Source organism: Pseudophryne corroboree, chromosome 10 (genome assembly GCF_028390025.1).
Source record: "Pseudophryne corroboree isolate aPseCor3 chromosome 10, aPseCor3.hap2, whole genome shotgun sequence".
Classification (NCBI taxonomy): Eukaryota; Metazoa; Chordata; class Amphibia; order Anura; family Myobatrachidae; genus Pseudophryne; species Pseudophryne corroboree.
Window position 1 is genome coordinate 376,855,862 of NC_086453.1, and position 24,616 is coordinate 376,880,477.

The 24,616-nt window shown below is 49.1% G+C and overlaps 1 protein-coding gene across 3 annotated transcripts in view; it reads right to left on the reverse strand.

Moving 5' to 3' along the window:
- Nucleotides 1-24,616, reverse strand: part of B3GAT1 (beta-1,3-glucuronyltransferase 1) — a 98,947-nt gene that overhangs the window by 10,809 nt on the left and 63,522 nt on the right. The window contains exons 2-4 of one of the 3 annotated variants that reach the window (XM_063943803.1): nucleotides 23,146-23,243; nucleotides 22,873-23,019; nucleotides 16,330-16,838 (exon numbers count right to left, since the gene is read on the reverse strand). In XM_063943803.1, the coding sequence (XP_063799873.1) occupies nucleotides 16,330-16,838; nucleotides 22,873-23,019; nucleotides 23,146-23,149 (660 nt within the window). In that variant the 5' untranslated portion in view covers nucleotides 23,150-23,243. Of the gene's footprint in view, nucleotides 1-16,329; nucleotides 16,839-22,872; nucleotides 23,020-23,128; nucleotides 23,244-24,616 lie in introns of all 3 variants that reach the window. The other 2 variants (XM_063943804.1, XM_063943805.1) reach the window with 2 other exon arrangements.

A 24,616-nucleotide genomic window follows, 5' to 3' on the forward strand; every position in this document is an offset into this window, starting at 1 on the left:
GAGAAGTCAATTGTTTCTGAAAGAAAATGGACAAGGCCGAAATCTGGACTTTTATGGAGCCCAGACGTAGGCCCACATCCACACCTGACTGCAGAAAAAGCAGTAAACGTCCCAGATGAAATTCCACCGTAGAATATTTTCTTCTCTCACACCAAGAGATGTATTTCTTCCAAATACGGTGGTAATGTTTAGACGTTACACCTTTCTGGCTTGGATCATAGTCGGGATGACCTTGTCAGGAATCTCTCTCCAGGCTAAAGTCAGCCATTCAACTTCCATGCCATCAAACGTAGCCGTGGTAAGTCTTGATAGATGAACAGACACTGTTGCAGAAGATCCTCGCGAAGAGGTAGAGGCCACGGATCTTCGAGTAGCATCTCTAGAAGGTCAGCGTTCCAAGCCCTTCTTGGCCAGTCCGAAGCATTGCTTGAACCTTTTCCCTTTTTATTCTTTTGAGAATTCTTGGGATCAGAGGAAGTGGAGGAAACACGTACACCATCTGATAGACCCATGGAGTCATCAGAGCGTCTACTGCCTTTGGGTCTCTCGACATGGAACAATACCGCTTGAGCTTTTTGCTGAGACGAGAGGCCATCATGTTGATTTGTGGATATTCTCACTGATGTGTCAAGCACCTGAACACCTCCAGGTGAAAGCCCCACTCCCCCGGGTGCAGGTCGTGGTTGCTGAGGAAGTCTGCTTCCCAGTTGTCCACTCCTGGAATGAAGACCGATGACAACGCCACAGTGTGTTTTTCAGCCCAGAGGAGTCCGTTTATGTACGTTACCGCCGTCACATTGTCCGACTGGACCTGAATGGCCTGATCTCGAAGAAGATATGATGCCTGCAGAAGGGCGTTGTATGTAGCCCTGAGTTCCAGAATGTTGATTAGAAGGACAGCTTCCTGACTTGACCATCTTCCCTGAAACTGCACCCCCTGGGTGACTGCTCCCCAATCTCTGAGGCTTGCATCCGTGGTTAGCAGAATCCAATTCTGAATCCCGAACCGTCAACCCTCAATTAGGTGAGAAGTCTAAAACCACCATAGAAGAGAAATCCTAGCTTTTTGCGACAGACGGATCCTCTGGTGTGTGTGAAGATGCGATCCGGACCATTTGTCCAACAGATTGAGCAGGAAAGGTCTTGCGTGAAACCTTCCGTACTGAAGCGCCTCGTAAGAGGCTACCATTTTCCCCAGAAGGCGAATGCACAGATGCACCGATATCCGGGTTGGCTTCAGGACATCCTGAACCATCGACTGGATTACGAATGCCTTTTCCAACGGAAGGAACACCTTCTGCGACTCTGTGTCCAGTATCATCCCCAGGAATGGAAGCCTCCGTGTTGGCTCTAGGTGAGATTTCGGAAGGTTCAGAATCCACCCGTGATCCCAGAGTAGTCAGGTTGAGAGGGCAATGCAGTCCAACAACTTCTCCATGGATGGCGCCTTTATCAGAAGATCGTCCAGGTACCGAATTATGTTCACTCCCTGCTTGCATCATCTCTGCCATCACCTTGGTGAACACCCTCAGTGCGTGGAGAGACCAAATGGCAGGGCCTGGAACTGGTAGTGACAGTCCTGCAGTGCAAACCGTAGATAAGCTTGATGAGGCGGCCAGATCGGAATGTGAAGGTACACATCCTTGATATTCAGAGACACTAGGAATTCCCCTTCCTCCAGACCTGAGATTACCACTCTCAGAGACTCCATCTTGAATTTGAACACTCGTAAATATGGGTTCAACGACTTGAGGTTCAAAATTGGTGTTACCAAACCGTCTGGTTTCGTTACTATAAACAGGTTGGAATAATACCCCTTGAGGTGGAAGTGGAACAATGACCTGAGTCTGCACCAGTTTCTGAATGGCGTCCTGTAAAGTTATTCTTGCCTCCTGTGAAACTGGTAAACCTTATTTGAAGAATCGGTGAGGTGTGAGCTCCTGGAACTCCAGTCTGTAGCCCTTGGAAATAAGATTTATGACCCAGGGATCCTGGCATGAACTTGTCCTGATGTGACTGAAGAATTTTAGCCGGGCTCCCACCCACCAGTCTTCCAGGCATAGTGGTCCACCATCATACTGAAGGCTTTGAGGAATAAGAGCTGGAGCTCTGTTCCTGAGAACCGGCAGTTGCTGGTTTACGTGGTTTACCTCTAGCGCCTCTGGTGGCTGTAGAGGAACCTCTGGTTTTGCCCTTAAACTTGGCTGTCCGAAAGGACTGCAAATTGGAAACTGAGTAGGCCTTCCTAGTTGGGGGAGCTGCAGAAGGAAGATACGTGGACTTACCCACAGTAGCTTTGGAGATCCATTTATCCAGTTCATCTCCAAATAAGGCCTCTCCTGTAGTCCGCATCAGCAGTCCACTGGCATAGCCATAAGCCCCTGCGTGCTGACATTGCCATAGCAGTGGTGCGTGCATTAAGCAAGCCTATTTCTTTTACGGCTTCCACCATAAAGTTTGCAGAGTCCTGTATATGTTGCAGGAGTAAAACAATCCCCCCCCCCCCCCCCCCCAGATAAGGAATCTTACCCCTCAATGAGGTTACCTGACCATTTAGCAATGGCTTTAGTAATCCACGCACATGCTATAGTGGGTCTCTGGGCCACCCCAGCAGCTGAGTACAATGATTTGAGTGTGGTCTCAATTCTACGATCAGCCGTGTCTTTCAGGTAAGCTGCACCAGGGACAGGCAATACTATTTCCCGTGACAGTCTGGATACTGATGCATCCACTATCGGTGGATTTTTCAATTTTTTCCTATCCTCAGGAGGAAAAGGAAAGGATGAGAGAAACCTCTTAGGCATTTGAAATTTCCTATCAGGATTAACCCACGGTTCTTCAAACAGGGTATTCAGCTCCTTTGACACAGGAAAAGTGACTGAGGATATCTTTTTTTACATAAAAATAAGATTCCTCACTCTCCTCTGTCACCTTATCAGGAATTTGCAGAATGTCTCTGATAGCTTTTATAAGCGCCTCTATTCCCTGTGACAGAGCAGCGTCCTGCCCCCCCCCCCTCCCACCTCTGAATCCACCTCCCCCTCCCCCATGTCTGACCCTACATCATCAGAGTCAGACTGCAGGATATGGGCCAGAGTACGTTTTTGCGGACAAATGGTAGGGGTCTGAGACGCTGGTTTGGGGACTGAATTTCTGTTCATAAACTCATCCACAGACTGTCTTAAGATTTGCGTCTCTTTCTCATTGTGGGACAGTTTAGTAGAAATATTGGAAATCATTCCTTTAATGGAATCCAGCCATGCTGGTTCAGCCTCGCTAGCCTGGGACGGTGCACTACACTGAGTACACGGTAGTGAGCCCCCGGGGAAGAGGAACACTCTGCCTTACATGAAACACACTCTTTGTCTGACATATTGTAAGTGTGAATACACACACACGGGAAAAGGTTAAAAGCACAATTAACCCACAAAAAGCATTCCAGGGAGACACAGAGTATGGAACCAGCACACAGTGCCCTTATTGCTAATGCCAAGCTTAGCCGGGTCGCAGACTAAGTACCCAGATTGGGTACTGAGTACACAAATAATCGCTCCCCCCCTGCTATGATCCCCTGGTACCGCTGTCAGTCAGCGTCTGTGTCAACTGCAGAGGGAAAATGGCGCTGGTGAGCTGCTGGATCCGCTCATAGTGAAGCCCCGCCCCCTCCATGGCGCGCGGTCTTCCCTCTTTTTTTATACTGACTGAGGTAATGTAGTGCTTAAAATGGAGTCAGATCCGTTTTAAGTCTGTGTTTGCCAGTGTGGGTACTGTGTACTGAGACTTAGTGCGCCCCCTCAGAAGCTGTGCGTCTGCGTACCCTCATGCCGCCATAATGGCCCGCGACCCGCTAACCAGGACGCCGGCTTAGTACTCACCACTCTTCTGGCTCTGTTAGGGGAATGTACGCGCGCCGTGGTGGGGCTTGCGAATGGTTCCCACAGGTGTCCTGTCAGCGGGGAACGGGACCATTAACCCTTCAAGAGGTTGGGTCATCCCCCCTTGCCTCCCTAAGTCCCACGAAGCAGGCAGGCTGGTGCCAACTAGTCCTGCCTGAAAATAATAAACAGAAAAATAAATGCAGAAAACTCTTCAGGGGCTTCCTTCAGCGTGACCGGCTCCTCCGGGCACATTTTCTAAACTGAGTCTGGTAGGAGGGGCATAGAGGGAGGAGCCTGTCCACACTGTCAAAGTCTTAAAGTGCCCGTGGCTCCTAGTGGACCCGTCTATACCCCATGGTACTAAATGGATCCCCAGTATCCTCTCTGAAGTTAGAGAAAAGGGATTTAAGTAAATGGCGCAATAATGACCAGTCTTCCGTTTATTACAAGATAAAAATTATCGGGGCTAATTGAATACCGGCTTAAATCTGCAAAAACCCGTATGCTGACATTCTGGTGTTTACAATACTAACCGTGTTGATATTTGTGAATGTGGCTTTTCATACTGCACCACTGCACTCCCAGGATGGCGTTAGCCGGGCTAGCGCGCAGAATTCAAGTCTTCGATTTTTCACTGCAACATTTTATTAGCCGCGCACACGGCAGTAATTGCACACATTGTACATTCAGTCTAATACTGTGCAGGAACAGCAGAGGCACGCCGCACACACGGCAGTAATTGCACTCATTGTACATTGTCTAATACTGTGCAGGAATAGCAGAGGCACGCCGCGCACACGGCAGTAATTGCACTCATTGTACATTCAGTCTTATACTGTGCAGGAATAGCAGAGGACCGCCGCACACACAGCAGTAATTGCACACATTGTACGTTCAGTCTTATACTGTGCAGGAATAGCAGAGGCACGCCGCACACACAGCAGTAATTGCACTCATTGTACGTTCAGCCTAATACTGTGCAGGAATAGCAGAGGAATGCCGCGCACACGGCAGTAATTGCACTCATTGTACGTTCAGCCTAATACTGTGCAGGAATAGCAGAGGACCGCCGCACACACAGCAGTAATTGCACTCATTGTACATTCAGTCTTATACTGTGCAGGAATAGCAGAGGCACGCCGCACACACAGCAGTAATTGCACTCATTGTACATTCAGTCTTATACTGTGCAGGAATAGCAGAGGACCGCCGCACACACAGCAGTAATTGCACTCATTGTACATTCAGTCTTATACTGTGCAGGAATAGCAGAGGCACGCCGCACACACAGCAGTAATTGCACTCATTGTACGTTCAGCCTAATACTGTGCAGGAATAGCAGAGGCACGCCGCGCACACAGCAGTAATTGCACTCATTGTACATTCAGCCTTATACTGTGCAGGAATAGCAGAGGCACGCCGCACACACGGCAGTAATTGCACTCGTACGTTCAGCCTAATACTGTGCAGGAATAGCAGAGGCACGCCGCACACACGGCAGTAATTGCACTCGTACGTTCAGCCTAATACTGTGCAGGAATAGCAGAGGACCGCCGCACACACAGCAGTAATTGCACTCATTGTACATTCAGCCTAATGCTGTGCAGGAATAGCAGAGGCACGCCGCACACGGCGGTAATTGCACTCATTGTACATTCAGCCTAATACTGTGCAGGAATAGCAGAGGCACGCCGCACACACAGCAGTAATTGCACTCATTGTACGTTCAGCCTAATACTGTGCAGGAATAGCAGAGGCACGCCGCACACACGGCAGTAATTGCACTCGTACGTTCAGCCTAATACTGTGCAGGAATAGCAGAGGCACGCCGCACACACGGCAGTAATTGCACTCGTACGTTCAGCCTAATACTGTGCAGGAATAGCAGAGGACCGCCGCGCACACAGCAGTAATTGCACTCATTGTACATTCAGCCTAATGCTGTGCAGGAATAGCAGAGGCACGCCGCACACACAGCAGTAATTGCACTCATTGTACGTTCAGCCTAATACTGTGCAGGAATAGCAGAGGACCGCCGCACACACGGCAGTAATTGCACTCATTGTACGTTCAGCCTAATACTGTGCAGGAATAGCAGAGGACCGCCGCACACACAGCAGTAATTGCACTCATTGTACATTCAGCCTAATACTGTGCAGGAATAGCAGAGGAACGCCTACACACAGCAGTAATTGCACTCATTGTACGTTCAGCCTAATACTGTGCAGGAATAGCAGAGGAATGCCGCACACACGGCAGTAATTGCACTCATTGGGGGTCATTCCGAGTTGATCGCTCGCTAGCAGTTTTTAGCAGCTGTGGCAACGCTATGCCGCCGCCCACTGGGAGTGTATTTTAGCTTAGCAGAAGTGCGAATGAAAGGATCGCAGAGCGGCGGCAACATTTTTTTGTGCAGTTTTAGAGTAGCTCAAAACCTACTCAGCGCTTGCGATCACCTCAGACCATTCAGTTCCTGTTTTGACGTCACAAACACGCCCTGCGTTCTCCCAGCCACGCCTGCGTTTTTCCTAATACTCCCTGAAAGCGGTCAGTTGACACCCAGAAACGCCCACTTCCTGTCTATCACTCTGCGGCCAGCAGTGCGACTGAAAAGCTTCGCTAGACCCTGTGTGAAACTACATCGTTCGTTGTGCCTGTACGTCGCGCGTGTGCATTGCACCGCATGTGCACAACTGACGTTTTTTAGCCTGATCGCTGCGCTGTGAACAAATGCAGCTAGCGATCAACTCGGAATGACCCCCATTGTACGTTCAGCCTAATACTGTGCAGGAACAGCAGAGGCACGCCGCGCACACGGCAGTAATTGCACTCATTGTACACGAAGCCTGTCAGTCACACAATGCAGCTACTGACAGCCTGTGTTCCGCTCTTCTCTCCCACATAATCCGCCGTCTCAGAGACAATGCGCCCACCCCGGGCGTTCCTGACCTCCTGCAGCTGCTGAATGTGGCCCCCAGCACGGACTGTTTACATGCTATTCCCAGCAGCAGCAGAGGCGGGAAACCCAACGCTCACATACTACTATGACACACAAAGCACAGGATTACACTTCACATCACACAACCTGCACTACATTACTGCCACACGTCATACAACCTGCTCTACATTACTGCCACACATCACACAACCTGCTCTACATTACTGCCACACGTCACACAACCTGCACTACATTACTGCCACACGTCACACAACCTGCTCTACATTACTGCCACACATCACACAACCTGCTCTACATTACTGCCACACATCACACAACCTGCTCTACATTACTGCCACACATCACACAACCTGCTCTACATTACTGCCACACATCACACAACCTGCTCTACATTACTGCCACACATCACACAACCTGCTCTACATTACTGCCACACGTCACACAACCTGCTCTACATTACTGCCACACGTCACACAACCTGCGCTACATTACTGCCACACGTCACACAACCTGCGCTACTTTACTGCCACACGTCACACAACCTGCTCTACATTACTGCCACACGTCACACAACCTGCTCTACATTACTGCCACACATCACACAACCTGCGCTACTTTACTGCCACACGTCATACAACCTGCTCTACATTACTGCCACACATCACACAACCTGCTCTACATTACTGCCACACGTCACACAACCTGCTCTACATTACTGCCACACATCACACAACCTGCGCTACATTACTGCCACACGTCACACAACCTGCGCTACATTACTGCCACACATCACACAACCTGCTCTACATTACTGCCACACGTCACACAACCTGCTCTACATTACTGCCACACGTCACACAACCTGCTCTACATTACTGCCACACGTCATACAACCTGCTCTACATTACTGCCACACGTCATACAACCTGCTCTACATTACTGCCACATGTCACACAACCTGCTCTACATTACTGCCACACGTCACACAACCTGCGCTACATTACTGCCACACATCACACAACCTGCTCTACATTACTGCCACACGTCATACAACCTGCTCTACATTACTGCCACACATCACACAACCTGCTCTACATTACTGCCACACGTCACACAACCTGCTCTACATTACTGCCACACACCACACAACCTGCTCTACATTACTGCCACACGTCACACAACCTGCTCTACATTACTGCCACACGTCACACAACCTGCTCTACATTACTGCCACACGTCACACAACCTGCTCTACATTACTGCCACACACCACACAACCTGCTCTACATTACTGCCACACGTCACACAACCTGCTCTACATTACTGCCACATGTCACACAACCTGCTCTACATTACTGCCACACGTCACACAACCTGCTCTACATTACTGCCACACATCACACAACCTGCTCTACATTACTGCCACACGTCACACAACCTGCTCTACATTACTGCCACACGTCACACAACCTGCTCTACATTACTGCCACACATCACACAACCTGCTCTACATTACTGCCACACATCACACAACCTGCTCTACATTACTGCCACACGTCACACAACCTGCTCTACATTACTGCCACATGTCACACAACCTGCTCTACATTACTGCCACACGTCACACAACCTGCTCTACATTACTGCCACACATCACACAACCTGCTCTACATTACTGCCACACGTCACACAACCTGCTCTACATTACTGCCACACGTCACATAACCTGCACTACATTACTGCCACACGTCATACAACCTGCTCTACATTACTGCCACACACCACACAACCTGCTCTACATTACTGCCACACGTCACACAACCTGCTCTACATTACTGCCACACTTCACACAACCTGCGCTACATTACTGACACACATCACACAACCTGCGCTACATTACTGCCACACATCACACAACCTGCTCTACATTACTGCCACACATCACACAACCTGCACTACTTTACTGCCACACGTCACATAACCTGCACTACATTACTGCCACACGTCACACAACCTGCGCTACATTACTGCCACACGTCACACAACCTGCTCTACATTACTGCCACACATCACACAACCTGCTCTACATTACTGCCACACATCACACAACCTGCATTACATTACTGCCACACGTCACACAACCTGCACTACATTACTGCCACACGTCACACAACCTGCATTACATTACTGTCACACATCACACAACCTGCTCTACATTACTGCCACACTTCACACAACCTGCTCTACATTACTGCCACACATCACACAACCTGCATTACATTACTGCCACACGTCACACAACCTGCACTACATTACTGCCACACGTCACACAACCTGCATTACATTACTGTCACACATCACACAACCTGCTCTACATTACTGCCACACTTCACACAACCTGCTCTACATTACTGCCACACGTCACACAACCTGCTCTACATTACTGCCACACTTCACACAACCTGCGCTACATTACTGACACACATCACACAACCTGCGCTACATTACTGCCACACATCACACAACCTGCTCTACATTACTGCCACACATCACACAACCTGCACTACTTTACTGCCACACGTCACATAACCTGCACTACATTACTGCCACACATCACACAACCTGCATTACATTACTGCCACACGTCACACAACCTGCACTACATTACTGCCACACGTCACACAACCTGCATTACATTACTGTCACACATCACACAACCTGCTCTACATTGCTGCCACACTTCACACAACCTGCTCTACATTACTGCCACACGTCACACAACCTGCTCTACATTACTGCCACACATCACACAACCTGCGCTACATTACTGCCACACATCACACAACCTGCGCTACATTACTGCCACACATCACACAACCTGCTCTACATTACTGCCACACATCACACAAACTGCTCTACATTACTGCCACACATCACACAAACTGCTCTACATTACTGCCACACATCACACAACCTGCTCTACATTACTGCCACACATCACACAACCTGCTCTACATTACTGCCACACATCACACAACCTGCACTACATTACTGCCACACGTCACACAACCTGCTCTACATTACTGCCACACATCACACAACCTGTATTACATTACTGCCACACATCACACAACCTGCACTACATTACTGCCACACGTCACACAACCTGCATTACATTACTGTCACATGTCACACAACCTGCATTACATTACTGTCACACATCACACAACCTGCTCTACATTACTGCCACACGTCACACAACCTGCTCTACATTACTGCCACACTTCACACAACCTGCGCTACATTACTGCCATACATCACACAACCTGCGCTACATTACTGCCACACTTCACACAACCTGCGCTACATTACTGCCACACATCACACAACCTGCTCTACATTACTGCCATACATCACACAACCTGCGCTACATTACTGCCATACATCACACAACCTGCTCTACATTACTGCCAGACTTCACACAACCTGCGCTACATTACTGCCATACATCACACAACCTGCTCTACATTACTGCCACACATCACACAACCTGCTCTACATTACTGCCATACATCACACAACCTGCGCTACATTACTGCCATACATCACACAACCTGCTCTACATTACTGCCAGACTTCACACAACCTGCGCTACATTACTGCCACACTTCACACAACCTGCGCTACATTACTGCCACACACCACACAACCTGCGCTACATTACTGCCACACGTCACACAACCTGCGCTACATTACTGCCATACTTCACACAACCTGCGCTACATTACTGCCATACTTCACACAACCTGCGCTACATTACTGCCATACATCACACAACCTGCGCTACATTACTGCCACACATCACACAACCTGCGCTACATTACTGCCATACATCACACAACCTGCGCTACATTACTGCCACACGTCACACAACCTGCGCTACATTACTGCCATACTTCACACAACCTGCGCTACATTACTGCCACACTTCACACAACCTGCGCTACATTACTGCCATACATCACACAACCTGCGCTACATTACTGCCACACGTCACACAACCTGCGCTACATCACACAATGGCCCTCATTCCGAGTTGTTCGCTAGCTGCTTTCGTTCACAGCGCAGTGATTAGGTAAAAAAGCGGCACTTCTGCGCATGTGTATGGTGCGCACTGCGCACATGCGTCATACTTTCACAAAAGCCGATGCAGTTTCACACAAGGTCTAGCGACGCTTTTCAGTCGCACTGCTGGCCGCAGAGTGATTGACAGGAAGTGGGTGTTTCTGGGAGGTAACTGACCGTTTTCAGGGAGTGTGCTGAAAAATGCAGGCGTGTCAGATACAAACGCAGGCGTGGCTGGCCTAACGTAGGGCGTGTCCGTGACGTCAAAACAGGAACTGAACAGTCTGAAGTGATCGCTAGCTAGGAGTAGGTCTCGAACTACTCAGAAACTGCACAATATGTTTTTGTAGCCGCTCTGCGATCCTTTCGTTCGCACTTCTGCTAATCTAAAATACACTCCCAGAGGGCGGCGGCATAGCGTTTGCACGGCTGCTAAAAACAGCTAGCGAGCGATCAACTCGGAATGAGGACCAATCTGCGCTACATTACTGCCACTCAGTTACACGGCGTGAATACATAGTGCTCCACAATCATATACGGGGTCTATTTACTAAGCCTTGGAGAGATAAAGTGGAGAGAGATAAAGTAGCAGCCAATCAGCTCCTGGATGTCGTGTTACAGGCTGTGTTTGATAAATGACAGGAGCTGGTTAGCTGGTGCTTTATCTCTCTCCAAAGCTTAGTACATCTGCCCCAAAGTTGTCAACATTTACATTCACTTCCATGCGATTGTCTCTTGGAGAACCACAATTGCCATAATGTCCGGTCTACAGAAACGGATAGTAGCATGCATTATTGAATCCATAGTCATGCTAAAAATGACATTGCCATGATGACGCATGCCACACACATCAGGCCTAACATACGTGGCACATCCCTGCCAACCTTCGCCCACCCTCACGGCACATGCACCCTCCCCCATAGTGTCCCCACCAGCTCACTGGTTGCTTTGCAGCTGCCAGATTTTCGTGTGCACAACCTAAAAGGTCTAAAGCAGGGGCAGGGGTGCAGCGAGGGAGGCACCTTCGGAGTGCGAGCTCTGGACCATCCCGCGGGCCACTGTACTGGCAGCCGCTGAGCAAGAGTAGGAGAAGCAGAGGGGCGCACACTGACTCAGAGAATAGGTAAGAAACAGGGCAGGCCAGAGGTGACAGCACCTCTCCGGCAGCTGCAGCACTTCTCTTTACATTGATGCTGCAGCACCTCTCTCTCCCCTTCAGGCTGCTGCAGCACCTCTTTCTGTCCCAGCTGCTGCGGTGCAGTTCTGTCTGCCCCTTAGGCTGCTGCAGCACTTCTTTCTACTTTGATGCTGCAGCACCTCTCTTTGCTCCGGCTGCTGCAGCACTTCTCTGTACATTGATGCTGCAGCACCTCTCTCCCCCCCTCAGGCTGCTGCGGTGCAGCTCTCTCTGCCCCTCAGGCTTCTGCTGCTGCAGCACTTCTCTCTACATTGATGCTGCAACACCTCTCTCTGGCCCTTATGCTGCAGCAGAACCTCTTTCAGCCCCGGCTGCTGCAGCACCTCTCTCAACTCTGGCTACTGCAGCACTTCTCTCTACATTGATGCTGCAGCACCTCTCTCTGCCCCTCAGGCTGCTGCAGCACCTCTTTCTGCTCCGGTTGCTGCAGCACCTCTCTCTGCTCCGGCTGCTGCAGCACTTCTCTCTACATTGATGCTGCAGCACCTCTCTATGCCCCTCAGGAAATCTGGGACATTATTTTCATTGAAGTATAGTGGGATTATCAGGTCTGGGATGGCAGTTCTAGAGTATTATTTTACATGATGCATTGGGGGATTATCAAATCGGGGAAGGAGGGGGGGCAGTTTTGGTGCATTATTTTCATTGAGAGTTTTGGGGGGTCACATTTGGGGCATTATTTTCATTGAGGAATTGGGGGGTTGTGAGGTCAGGTCAGTCGGGGCATATATAGTGTTTTTAATTTATTTGATTTACACAAGTAAATAGTTAACTACAGCTACTTCCATAGCGGCTCTACCATGGTGTAATGTGAATAAGGGGCTCTACTGTGTGGTGTAACGTGTATAAGGAGCTCTACCATTGTGTAACGTGTATAAGGGGCTCTACCATTGTGTAATGTGTACAAGGGGCTCTACCATGGTGTCATGTGTATAAGGGGCTCTACTGTGGTGTAACGTGTATAAGGAGCTCTACCATTGTTTAATGTGTATAAGGGGCTCTACCATTGTGTAATGTATATAAGGGGCTTTACCATGGTGTAATGTGTATAAGGGGCTCTACTGTGTGGTGTAATGTGTATAAGGAGCTCTACTATTGTGTAATGTGTATAAGGGACTCTACCATTGTGTAATGTGTATAAGGGGCTCTGCTGTGTAGCATAACGTGTATAAGGGGTATTACTGTGTGGTGTAATGTGTATAAGGGGCTCTACTATTGTGTAATGTGTATAAGGGGTTCTACTATTGTGTAATGTGTATAAGGAGCTCTACCATGGTGTAATGTGTATAAGGGGCTCTACCATGGTGTAATGTGTATAAGGGGCTCTACCATTGTGTAATGTGTATAAGGGGCTGTGTAGCATAACGTGTATAAGGGGTATTACTGTGTGGTGTAATGTGAATAACGGACACTACTATACAGTGTAATGTGAATTGGTACTATTATGTGGCCACACACCTTCCCAATGAAGCCATTATTTATTTATTACTACCAGTTATTTATATAGTGCACACATATTCCGCAGCGCTTTACAAAGAATATTTTGCTAGTCACATCAGTCCCTGCTCCATAGGAGCTTACAATCTATATTCCCTACCACACACACACACACACACACACACACACACACACACACAACAGGGTTCATTTTTGTTGGGAGACAGTTAACTACCAGTATATTTTTGTATTGTGGGAGGAAAGTAGAGTGCCCAGAGGAATAACGTACAAACTACATACAATCTTAACCTTAATGGGAATCGAACTCATGACCTCAGTGCTGTGAGGCAGTAATACTAACCATTACACCGTCCGTACTGCCACGCCCCTATATTGTTGTTGCACGCACTGTCCCTATTTTAAACATGGGGGACACACAAAGGAAACTTTCGCCCTGAGCTCCGCAAGGTCTAAAACCGTCCCTGTCACCAATTTAGGATTTTTAAAAATTGTTTATTTTCCAATGTAACATGTCACCACATGTTGGCCAGGCCCCCAATTCAGTACAGGGGAGGGGGGCACCAAAAGATACCCTTGCTCCGGGCACCATGGCACCTAGCTACACTTCTAAATAGGGGTAGCCAACCTGTGGCACTATATATCCCAGCATACCTTGCTAGAGTTTTAGCACGTCCTAACAGGAAAACTGTGGCAGGGCATGCTGGGGTGTGTAGTTCTACACAATAGCTGCAGCTCCGCAGTTGGCCTACTCCTGGTCTAGTTTAGCCACACATACACATTACATACTGTACCATCACACACGCACACACGTGACACTCACCTGCTAACCTGCCTACGGACAATCCGTGCTGGCTCACATGTGCACCACCAATAGCCAGAATTCCCGGCCAGGTGCTGCCCTAAGTTTGCCAGAAATATATTAAATAACTAACTAGCCCTGTATAAGGTGAATATAGCAAACACATCGCTAATTTTAAATTAATGTGGCGGGAGGAGAAGATACGGAGAAGCCTACAGAGATGATGGAGGGGGAGGGGGGGGCAGAAATGGGCAGGAGAGCAGACAAGTGGAGAGAGAACCAGTAGCGGGAGAGAGAGAAAAGGGGAGAGATAGGGCAGGGGGGATGTCAGAGGGGGGAAGAAATAGAAGAGGAAAGAGAAATAGATGGGGAGAGAGAGAAGAAAGAGAGAGGGGGAGAGAGAGGGGGAAGCACTCAAGGGAGAGAGAATGAAAGGGAAAGTGGCAGAGAGAGTAAGAGAGAAAGCCCCTCATGACAAAATGCTGAGATTCATGCATATTTGAGTAGAGGGCAGGGCTAAAATTACACAATTACCATAGTGCCTGTGCAGCACTGGTTATATAGCCTGCACCCGTGTTGTGCAATGTTTTGTACTGTAAGACTTTCACACTTTATTCTTATTAGGATTGCGCAGTTTCTGTTTATGTAAGGCGCTGCAGACCCCTGTAAAAATCAAACATGTTAAGAAGAAGAAGAATTGAACCAGATGAGTGTAAGGACTGGTGCACATGATGTATAATATAGACCTGTCCCCGGCTGAGCTTTGTGCCTTGCACTACTCTCAGCCGCCTCCTCATCAGTGCTACCCTCTGCATTAAGAACGTCTGATCTGTCCCTCACCAGGCGTGCCAATCTATGGCTGCAGCTGTATTACATCTAGAATACAGTATACCGCAGTAGGGCCTTTGGTGCGCTGTCTTCATTAAAGGTCCAATAAAAAAAAATGAGGCTGATTCGCAAATATTGTAAAGTTTTTGGTTCTGCAGAAAGCTGTTCCGGCTGTATGTTGCAGCACAGAGTGACTGCCTCAGCGTGGATCTACCACAGCCAGTCTATGACGTTCCTCCAACCGCGGCCCTATGTTGCTCAGCCACATTTCACGCTGTACCAGGTCTTTCTCCTAAGAAGCACTATTCTATAATAAATTCACCTCTCCTGACTGCTATATGGGCCGCACAGATAATAAATGACAATAAGCGGGCAGCGCAGATAACAGATGACGGGAAATCCGCCATTACACTTTCAAGAAAGTAATTCTCTAGAACATTATTAACACCGGAGATCATTGTGAGGCCATTAATAACCTACATGCCGAAGCTCCAGCGGAAACCTTCGGATGCCTGGTCAGATAGATGGACACAGGACTGTAATCCGGCCAGGCAACAGGGTGAGCTGTAGAGATGAGGCCTACTGTGACAAATTGCATGGCCCTATGTGGGCACTGCTATTATGTAGTGTTAGGACTGCTGATATCAGAGAAGCCGTGAAGTGGCTCAGCAGCTTAAACATGCGTTTGCAAACATGTGTGACTAATTCTCTGAATTTCTATTACCAGATAGGTTCAGGTATGGTTACAGGTAATTTTTAGTGTGCTGAAGGGAAATTTAGGGGTGGAGATTTGCACCCTCCACCTCTCTGTCTGTTGTTGAGCTGTAGAGACGCCAGTTCTGAGAGTAAAGTGTAATTGGCCAGTGTGATATTGCGGACATTCGCCGCGTCCTGCAGGGTGACTGGGTTCTGAACCGAATGGGACACACATATATGGTATATACATACATACAGTATATCACACAGGTACCAATGCGGGCGGAGTTGATGACATCACTAATAAGCCCCACGTATACAAGCATTAAAGTCACAAGAGTTTATAGACTTACTAACGATACCATATATTATTATAATATAAACGCACCTCTTCAAACAGGTCCAGGCTGTACGTGTTATCATCATCAGCGAAGTACACCACTCCCGGCAGGCTGTTGTTCTTGTTAAAAGTCTCTCTGAGCCATCGCAGGGCAAGATTCCTCTGCATAGTCCCACGGGGTATTCGTGGGTCCCGGGTGTCCCCCCTTAGTTTATAATTACGCGGTGTCTCCACGTTGAGATGGGTGTAGTTGAGACCAGAGTCCTGCAGCATCCGCGTGACCAGTGGGGTGCGCCGTTGGGAGTCTTCCACCAGGATCCAGTGCAGGTTGGGTACATGCAGTAATGTGTTGGACAGGCGGGTAAGTTCGGCTTTCTGCACCGGCCTGCTGTAGGTGGGGGTGATGACGTGGATGGTGGGGAGGTTGCCCATCCATGGCGGGGGCCGAGTGTACACATATTCAGTCCTAACAACTTCTACAATGTCTCTCTCTGAGGAACAATATTCCCTGGAATCGGAGCCTTGGCTGGCATCCCTTCGCCCATCACTCCCGTCCTCTGTAAAAGAGACACAGAGATGTTATCTCAAGAGAGCCAAGTAGGCGGGGTCATATATTGCTGAGGACAACCGCTATCTGAAGAGAGCTAAGGAGGCGGGGTCAGATATTGCTGAGGACAACTGCTATCTCAAGAGAGCCAAGTAGGCAGGTCAAATATTGCTGAGGACAGCCGCTATCTGAGAGAGCCAAGTAGACGGGGTCAGATATTGCTGAGGACAGCCGCTGAGAGAGCTAAGGAGGCGGGGTCAGATATTGCTGAGGACAACCGCTATCTGAGAGAGCCAAGTAGGCGTGGTCATATATTGCTGAGGACAACCGCTATCTGAGAGAGCCAGGTAGGCGTGGACAGATATTGCTGAGGACAACCGCTATCTGAAGAGAGCTAAGTAGGTGGGGTCAGGTATTGCTTAGGACAACCGCTATCTCAAGAGAGCTAAGGAGGCGGGGTCAGATATTGCTGAGGACAACCGCTATCTGAAGAGAGCCAAGTAGGCGGGGTCAAATATTGCTGAGGACACCTCTATCAGAGAGAGCCAAGTAGGCGTAGTCAGATATTGCTGAGGACAACCGCTATCTGAAGAGAGCCAAGTAGGCGGGGTCAAATATTGCTGAGGACAACCGCTATCTGAAGAGAGCTAAGTAGGCGGGGTCAGATATTGCTGAGGACACAACCGCTATCTCAGATAGCTAAGTAGGCAGGGACGGGTCAGATATTGCTGAGGACAACCACTATCTCAGAAAGCCAAGTAGGTGGAGTCAGATATTGCTGAGAACCACCGCTATCTTGGAGAGGCAAGTAGACGGGGTCAGATATTGCTGAGGACAACTGCTAACATATCTAAAGCTCTACATATCCAGGGCAATTCCATTGCTTTCATTAATGTTCTGAAAACGTACAGCTCTCCTACCTGGCTCAGATCTGGTACCACAGACCGAGCATCAGCCCCCATCTATATATTCCAACATGCATCCTCTGTATTGCACATGCTATAAGCTGCAACTAATGCGCTTTTCTGTACAGCCAGAGATCCCAGTTACCGGTCAGCGCTGGGCCGCCATCTTTGCCCAGTGAATTGGTCATTGCTGTAAAAAGCAGTGCCGTAATCAATTTATATAGAAGGTGCCTGGGGCTCCGGTAATGGAACCTGACTGGCCCTAATGATTCCGTTCTGTTCAGGGGCGGGACGTTACATTACTAAAAATCGATGACATTGCCTATAGAAATCTATGGGCTTCTGTTTTTTAAGTAGCCTCTGGAGAGGGAACCTTTGGATCCCTCTCCGTACCCCCACGCACTGCACTTCCGCTGGCCGAGAGCCACACACGCGCAATAGGATTTGTGTGCCATAATCACGGAAGGCCGCTTTACATTGGACGAGCTGTCCCAGCAGGTAAGTATTGATCCTTAACGGCTTTAAAAAATGCCAACATGCATGTCGTTGGAGCGCAATATATATCTAGATCAAATGAAGGCGTTTAAGAATATATTTAGATTGCTAAAGCAGTAGTTGAATGTTAATATATCCAGTGACAGGCCTTCTACCGGGGCTGGAATAGTGCAGCCTGATGCAGAGGAACAGTCTCAGAGAAAACGACATGTATGTTCCACAGAACAATAAACTGAGTAACCACAAACTGCTCCCCCGTAATGTAAGACAGACAGTGAACCCCAAACCACAAGCAGACAGACACAACACATGCGGATGAGTGATGCACAGCAGACAGATGAGGTATAATAGAGAGATGAAAGATGGCGGAGAGCTGGAACATGGCTGCCGTGGATGTGTATAGAGAATACAGTGTCACTGCTAAATATACACGTCAGCTGCGGGTGGCTGGGTATATGTTCTGCTCTCGGCGTATGAAGCGGCAGCTGAGATAAAGTATATGAGGCCTTACTGTGTCCCATTTCATATAGTAATTAGCAATACGCATAAGAATGTAACCCATCCGTAGCTCACCTGAGCGCGCAGCCAATCCATACACTAGGGACTAGTAACGTTTACTGGGTACTAGTGACTGGATATTCTGCACTCTCAGTGGTGTCACTGGCTCCTAGTGACTGGATTGGCTGCACTCTCAGTGATGTCACTAGTGACTGGATAGGCTGCGCTCTCAGTGATGTCACTAGTGACTGGATAGTCTGCGCTCTCAGTGATGTCACTGGTTCCTAGTGACTGGATAGGCTGCACTCTCAGTGACGTCATTGACTCCTAGTGGCTGGATTGGCTGCACTCTCAGTGATGTCACTGGCTCCTAGTAGCTGGATTGGCTGCACTCTCTATCATGTCACTAGTGACTGGATAGTCTGCGCTCTCATTGATGTCACTGGCTCCTAGTGACTGGATAGGCTACACTCTCAGTGATGTCACTGGCTCCTAGTGACTGGATAGGTTGTGCTCTCAGTGATGTTACTGGTTCCTAGTGACTGGAGAGGCTGCACTCTTAGTGATGTCACTGGCTCCTAGTGACTGGATAGGCTGCACTCTCAGTGATGTCACTGGCTCCTAGTGACTGGATAGGCTGCGCTCAGTGATGTCACTGGCTCCTAGTGACTGGAGAGGCTGCGCTCAGTGATGTCACTGGCTCCTAGTGACTGGAAAGGCTGCACTCAGTGATGTCACTGGCTCTTAGTGACTGGATAGGCTGCACTCTCAGTGATGTCACTAGTGACTGGATAGTCTGCACTCTCAGTGATGTCACTGTCTCCTAGTGACTGGATAGGCTGCACTCTCAGTGATGTCACTAGTGACCGGATAGGCTGCACTCTCTGTGATGTCACTGGCTCCTAGTGACTGGGCTGCACTCGGTGATGTCACTGTCTTCTAGTGACTGGATAGGCTGCACTCTCAGTGATGTCACTAGTGACTGGATAGTTTGCACTCTCAGTGATGTCACTGGCTCCTAGTGACTGGATAGGCTGCACTCTCAGTTATGTCACTGGCTCCTAGTGACTGGAGAGGATGCACTCTCAGTGATGTCACTAGTGACAGGATAGTCTGCACTCTCAGTGATGTCACTGGCTCATAGTGACTGGATTGGCTGCACTCTCAGTGATGTCACTAGTGACTGGATAGGATGCACTCTCGGTAAAGTCACTGGCTCCTAGTGACTGGATAGGCTGCACTCTCAGTGATGTCACTAGTGACTGGATAGGCTGCACTCTTGGTGATGTCACTGGCTCCTAGTGACTGGATAGGCTGCACTCTCAGTGATGTCACTAGTGACTGGATAGTCTGCACTCTCGGTGATGTCACTGTCTCCTAGTGACTGGATAGGCAGCATAGGTGACAGAAACCCTTTAATGTAAGATAAGCTGCCAGGGATAACATTATTGAGGGCCTGTGTAAGAAACCTGTGACTGAAGCATTTCTAACCAGTATGGTGTACAGACAGTACGCAATGTGACACCTTACTGTAACTCATGGTTAAGAGAACCGCTGTAATTAGAACACCAGTGATTTATAGTTCATCAGTCACGGCTCCCTGCCTCTCTGTGTCACTGACCTCATTATCACGCTAACACTTCACAGAACCACAACTTGGGAGTCTCCTTGTCAGAGCTGTCAGTCTCGTTACGGACAACCAGTAACACCCCACACACTTTCTCCACCTCCAGGGTGCTAGCTTTCCTTAGAAACCGTGTGTGTGACCATGGGGGAATGTCTTCAAGCTTTCACTAGGTTTTGTATGAAGGTGTATAGCAAACTCTGAAGGTCCCAATCATTATTCGGCAGGGAACTCCCAGGAGCTAGTGAGCAGGGATTCCTGATGCAGCTAGTGAGCGGGAATCCCTGATGCAGCTAGTGAGCGGGAATCCCTGATGCAGCTAGTGAGTGGGAATCCCTGATGCAGCTAGTGAGCTGGAATTCCTGATGCAGCTAGTGAGCGGGGATTCCTGATACAGCTAGTGAGATGGGATTTCCGATACAGCTAGTGAGCGGGAATCCCTGATACAGCTAGTGAGCAGGGATTCCCGATACAGCTAGTTAGCAGGGAATTCCCGATATAGCTAGTGATTGGGGATTCCCGATACAGCTAGTGAGCTGGGATTCCCGATACAGCTAGTGAGCAGTGATTCTCAATACAGCTAGCGAGCAGGGATCCCCGATACAGCTAGCGAGCAGGGATCCCCAATACAGCTAGTGAGCAGGGAATTCCCGATATAGCTAGTGAGCGGGGATTCCCAATACAGCTACTGAGTAGGGAATTCCCAATACAGCTAGTGAGCAGTGATTCTCAATACAGCTAGCGAGCAGGGATACCCGATACAGCTAGTGAGCGGGGATTCCCAATACAGCTAGTGAATGGGGAATCCTGATACAGCTAGTGAGCAAGGATTCCCGATACAGCTAGTGAGCAGGGATTCCCAATTCAGCTAGTGATCAGGGATTCCCGATACAGCTAGTGAGCAGGGATTCTCGATTTAGCTAGTGACCAGGGATAAAGCTAGTGAGCAGGGATTCCTGATACAACTAGTGAGCAGAGATTCCCGATTTAGCTAGTGAGCAGGGATTCCCAATTCAGCTAGTGAGCAGGGATGCCTGATTCAGCTAGTGAGCAGGGATTCCCGATACAGCTATTGAGTAGGGATTCCTGATACAGCTAGTGAGCAGGGATCCCTGATACAGCTAGTGAGCAGTGATTCCCAATACAGCTAGTGAGCAGTGATTCCCAATACAGCTAGTGATCAGGGATTCCCGATACAGCTAGTGAACGGGGATTCAGCGGTACAGCTAGTGAGCAGGGAGTCCCGATACAGCTAGTGAGCGGGGATTCCCGATACAGCGAGTGAGCGGGGATCCCTGATGCAGCTAGTGAGCAGGGATTCTTGATACAGCTAGTGAGCAGTGATTCCCAATACAGCTAGTGAGCAGTGATTCCCAATACAGCTAGTGAACGGGGATTCCCGATACAGCTAGTGAACGGGGATTCAGCGGTACAGCTAGTGAGCAGGGATTCCCGATACAGCTAGTGAACGGGGATTCCCGATACAGCTAGTGAACGGGGATTCAGCGGTACAGCTAGTGAGCAGGGATTCCCGATACAGCTAGTACGCAGGGATTTCCGATACACCCTAGTGAGCAGGGATTCTCATTACAGCTAGTGAGCAGGGATTCCTGATACAGCTAGTACGCAGGGATTCCCAATGCAACTAGTGAGCAGGGATACCCGATGCAATTAGCGAGCAGTGATTCCCGATACAACTAATCAGCAGGGATCCCTGATACAGTTTGCGAATGGGGATTCCTGATGCAGCTAGTGAGCAGGGATACAGCTAGTGAGCGGGGATTCCTATACAGCTATTGAGAGGGGATTCCTGATGCAGCTAGTGAGCAGGGATTCCTGATGCAGCTAGTGAGCAGGGATACCCAATACAGCTAGTGAGCAGGGATACAGCTAGGGAGTAGGGATCCCTGATACAGCTAGTGAGCGGGAATTCCTGATGCAGCTAGTGATTGGGGATTCCCGATACAGCTATTGATCAGGGATTCCCGATACAGCTAGTGAGCAGGGATACAGCTAGTGAGCAGGGATTCCTGATGCAGCTAGTGAGCAAGGATACCCGATACAGTTGGTAAGCAGGGATACAGCTAGTGAGTGGGGATCCCTGATACAGCTAGTGAGAGGGGATTCTTGATACATCTGGTGATCAGGGATTCCCGATACAGCTAGTGAGCAGTGATTCCCGATACAGCTATTGATCAGGGATTCCCGATACAGCTAGTGAGCAGGGATTCCCGATACAGTTAGTGAGCAGGGATTATGCTCACAAGATTCGATGGAGAGCGAAAGACATTAAATAGTGATCGCTTGGCCCAATTTTCTGATGCTATCCATGTAGTAAATATAACAGGCACTGTAACACTGAACTGTATGACTGTCCTAGTGATGTGACGATGAAGACATGCAGAATGAGCCGGTCGGGAGGGTGAGGGGTATGAGGTCAGTGGTGAGTTATGCCAGGAGTTTATGGGACGGTACAATGTGTGACAGCGAATGCTGAGTAGGGGGTTACAGAGTCTCCTCACCCTTGTGTGTAGTGAGCAGCGGAGACAGAGTGCTGTGATGCCATACTGTGATGAGCAAAGTCCAGGGCAGAACGATCAGTACAATTGCCAGAATGTCCCTTCTTTTCAGCATCTCCAGGGTGGGCTGCCCCCAGTAATCCTCATTACCTGAGGAGGACACCCCGATAGCACAGAGGACAGCAAAGCAGACAGGAGAGAGATCAGTATACAGACAGAGGTGCAGGAGACACAGCACAGCTTCACAGTCACCTCTTACCAGCGCTTATAACCCACCCATTGCAGCAGGCTGGGGGTCCCAGACCGGTCACACAGATTCAGGGCCCTGGCCCCTCACTGGCCAGGACCTGCAGAAGAACCGGACAGAGGGGAGCCTGCGTGGGAAAGAAAGAATGAGCGTTAAAACAGACAGGAGCACTAAAGGGCGCCACATACATAACAGCAATCCAGCAACTGACTGCAGAGCAAACACTGATTTATCATCTCATTTGTGACCAGCAAAAAGACCTCAGGCTGCCATTCATTACAGCCAGAATCATCACCTACACATGGCGGCACCGTCAGGACAGAAATTCTGTGCGCAGACGCCATGTATCATTTATAAAACAGCCAACGCATTATGCTGTATATCGATGAGTTGTCTAGGAACTGGCCACATGGAGGCACTGAGGTTTGAAGCACGCTGCGGTGTGTCGGGAACAGGTGCGCGTTAAGATAAACTAATTTTATGAATAATGTATAAGGCCATAGGCAAATGCAGGGGGTGGGGGGTGTTCCAGTTGCCCGGAAACCCCCCTCCATTTGGCCAGCAGCTCAAATTAGAACCACAATACAGTTTGTGTGAATAGAGTGGTAGCAGCTTCTTCTCCAAGGTTGCTGTGTGTATGGATCTGAGCACTCAGAGTACTAGCCCAGAGAGTAGCTGCCAGGAAAAAGAGACAGGTGCCTTACCATGAGAAGGGAGAATGTGTGCGTACAGAAGACTAATGTACAGATGGAGCCATGTTTCTCTGCTGCACCTAGGCACACCATGGCTTATTAGCATAAACCCTTCATCTACTGTTCTCAGCTGCAATACAATACAGAGAGAACAATACAGCAGGGGATTAAGTCTGACTGCCGTGGCTCAATTAATCCTATTAAAGGCAGGGCAGTCTTAACAGCAGTGTAGGCCCCTGGGCACAGCAATGCACTGGGCCCCCTACCCATCCTCCAGTGGTAGGGGCGGGGGGGGGGGTGGTGCTATCAGCGGCAGCTTTGATATCCCGCGGGCGGTAGGGGGTATTCTATCTTCCGCTCAGCATGTAGGACCTGGAGCAGTAATTTCTGCTAATTACCCCTTTACTGCACAGATGGGGCTAAACTGTAGAAGGGGACATTGGGCTGAATGAAGACGCCCTGGTACATAACTTCCATGGTGGTAGGGGGTGTTTAATTCGTAGGGGAGGGGTGGCTAGTGGAGTGGGCTTAATATTTATCGTTTTACGGTGGGAGGGCAGCTTGCTTTACTGCAGATATCTCAAGTTCCTGAAAATATATTTCTTAGATTTGAATGGGATAAAAAAACTAGAGAGTCCCACCTTTCAGGAGGTACCGGGGACTTGAGGATCAGAGTTCAGGAGCCAGAGCAATCCACCAACGAAAATCTAAAACTGCATATTAGGCGTGTGGAGCTGGAGCAGGGACCAGTTGCTTGAAGGCTGATATCTCTGGTTCTGGGCATGGTAGAGACAAGCTGCCAGTGTCC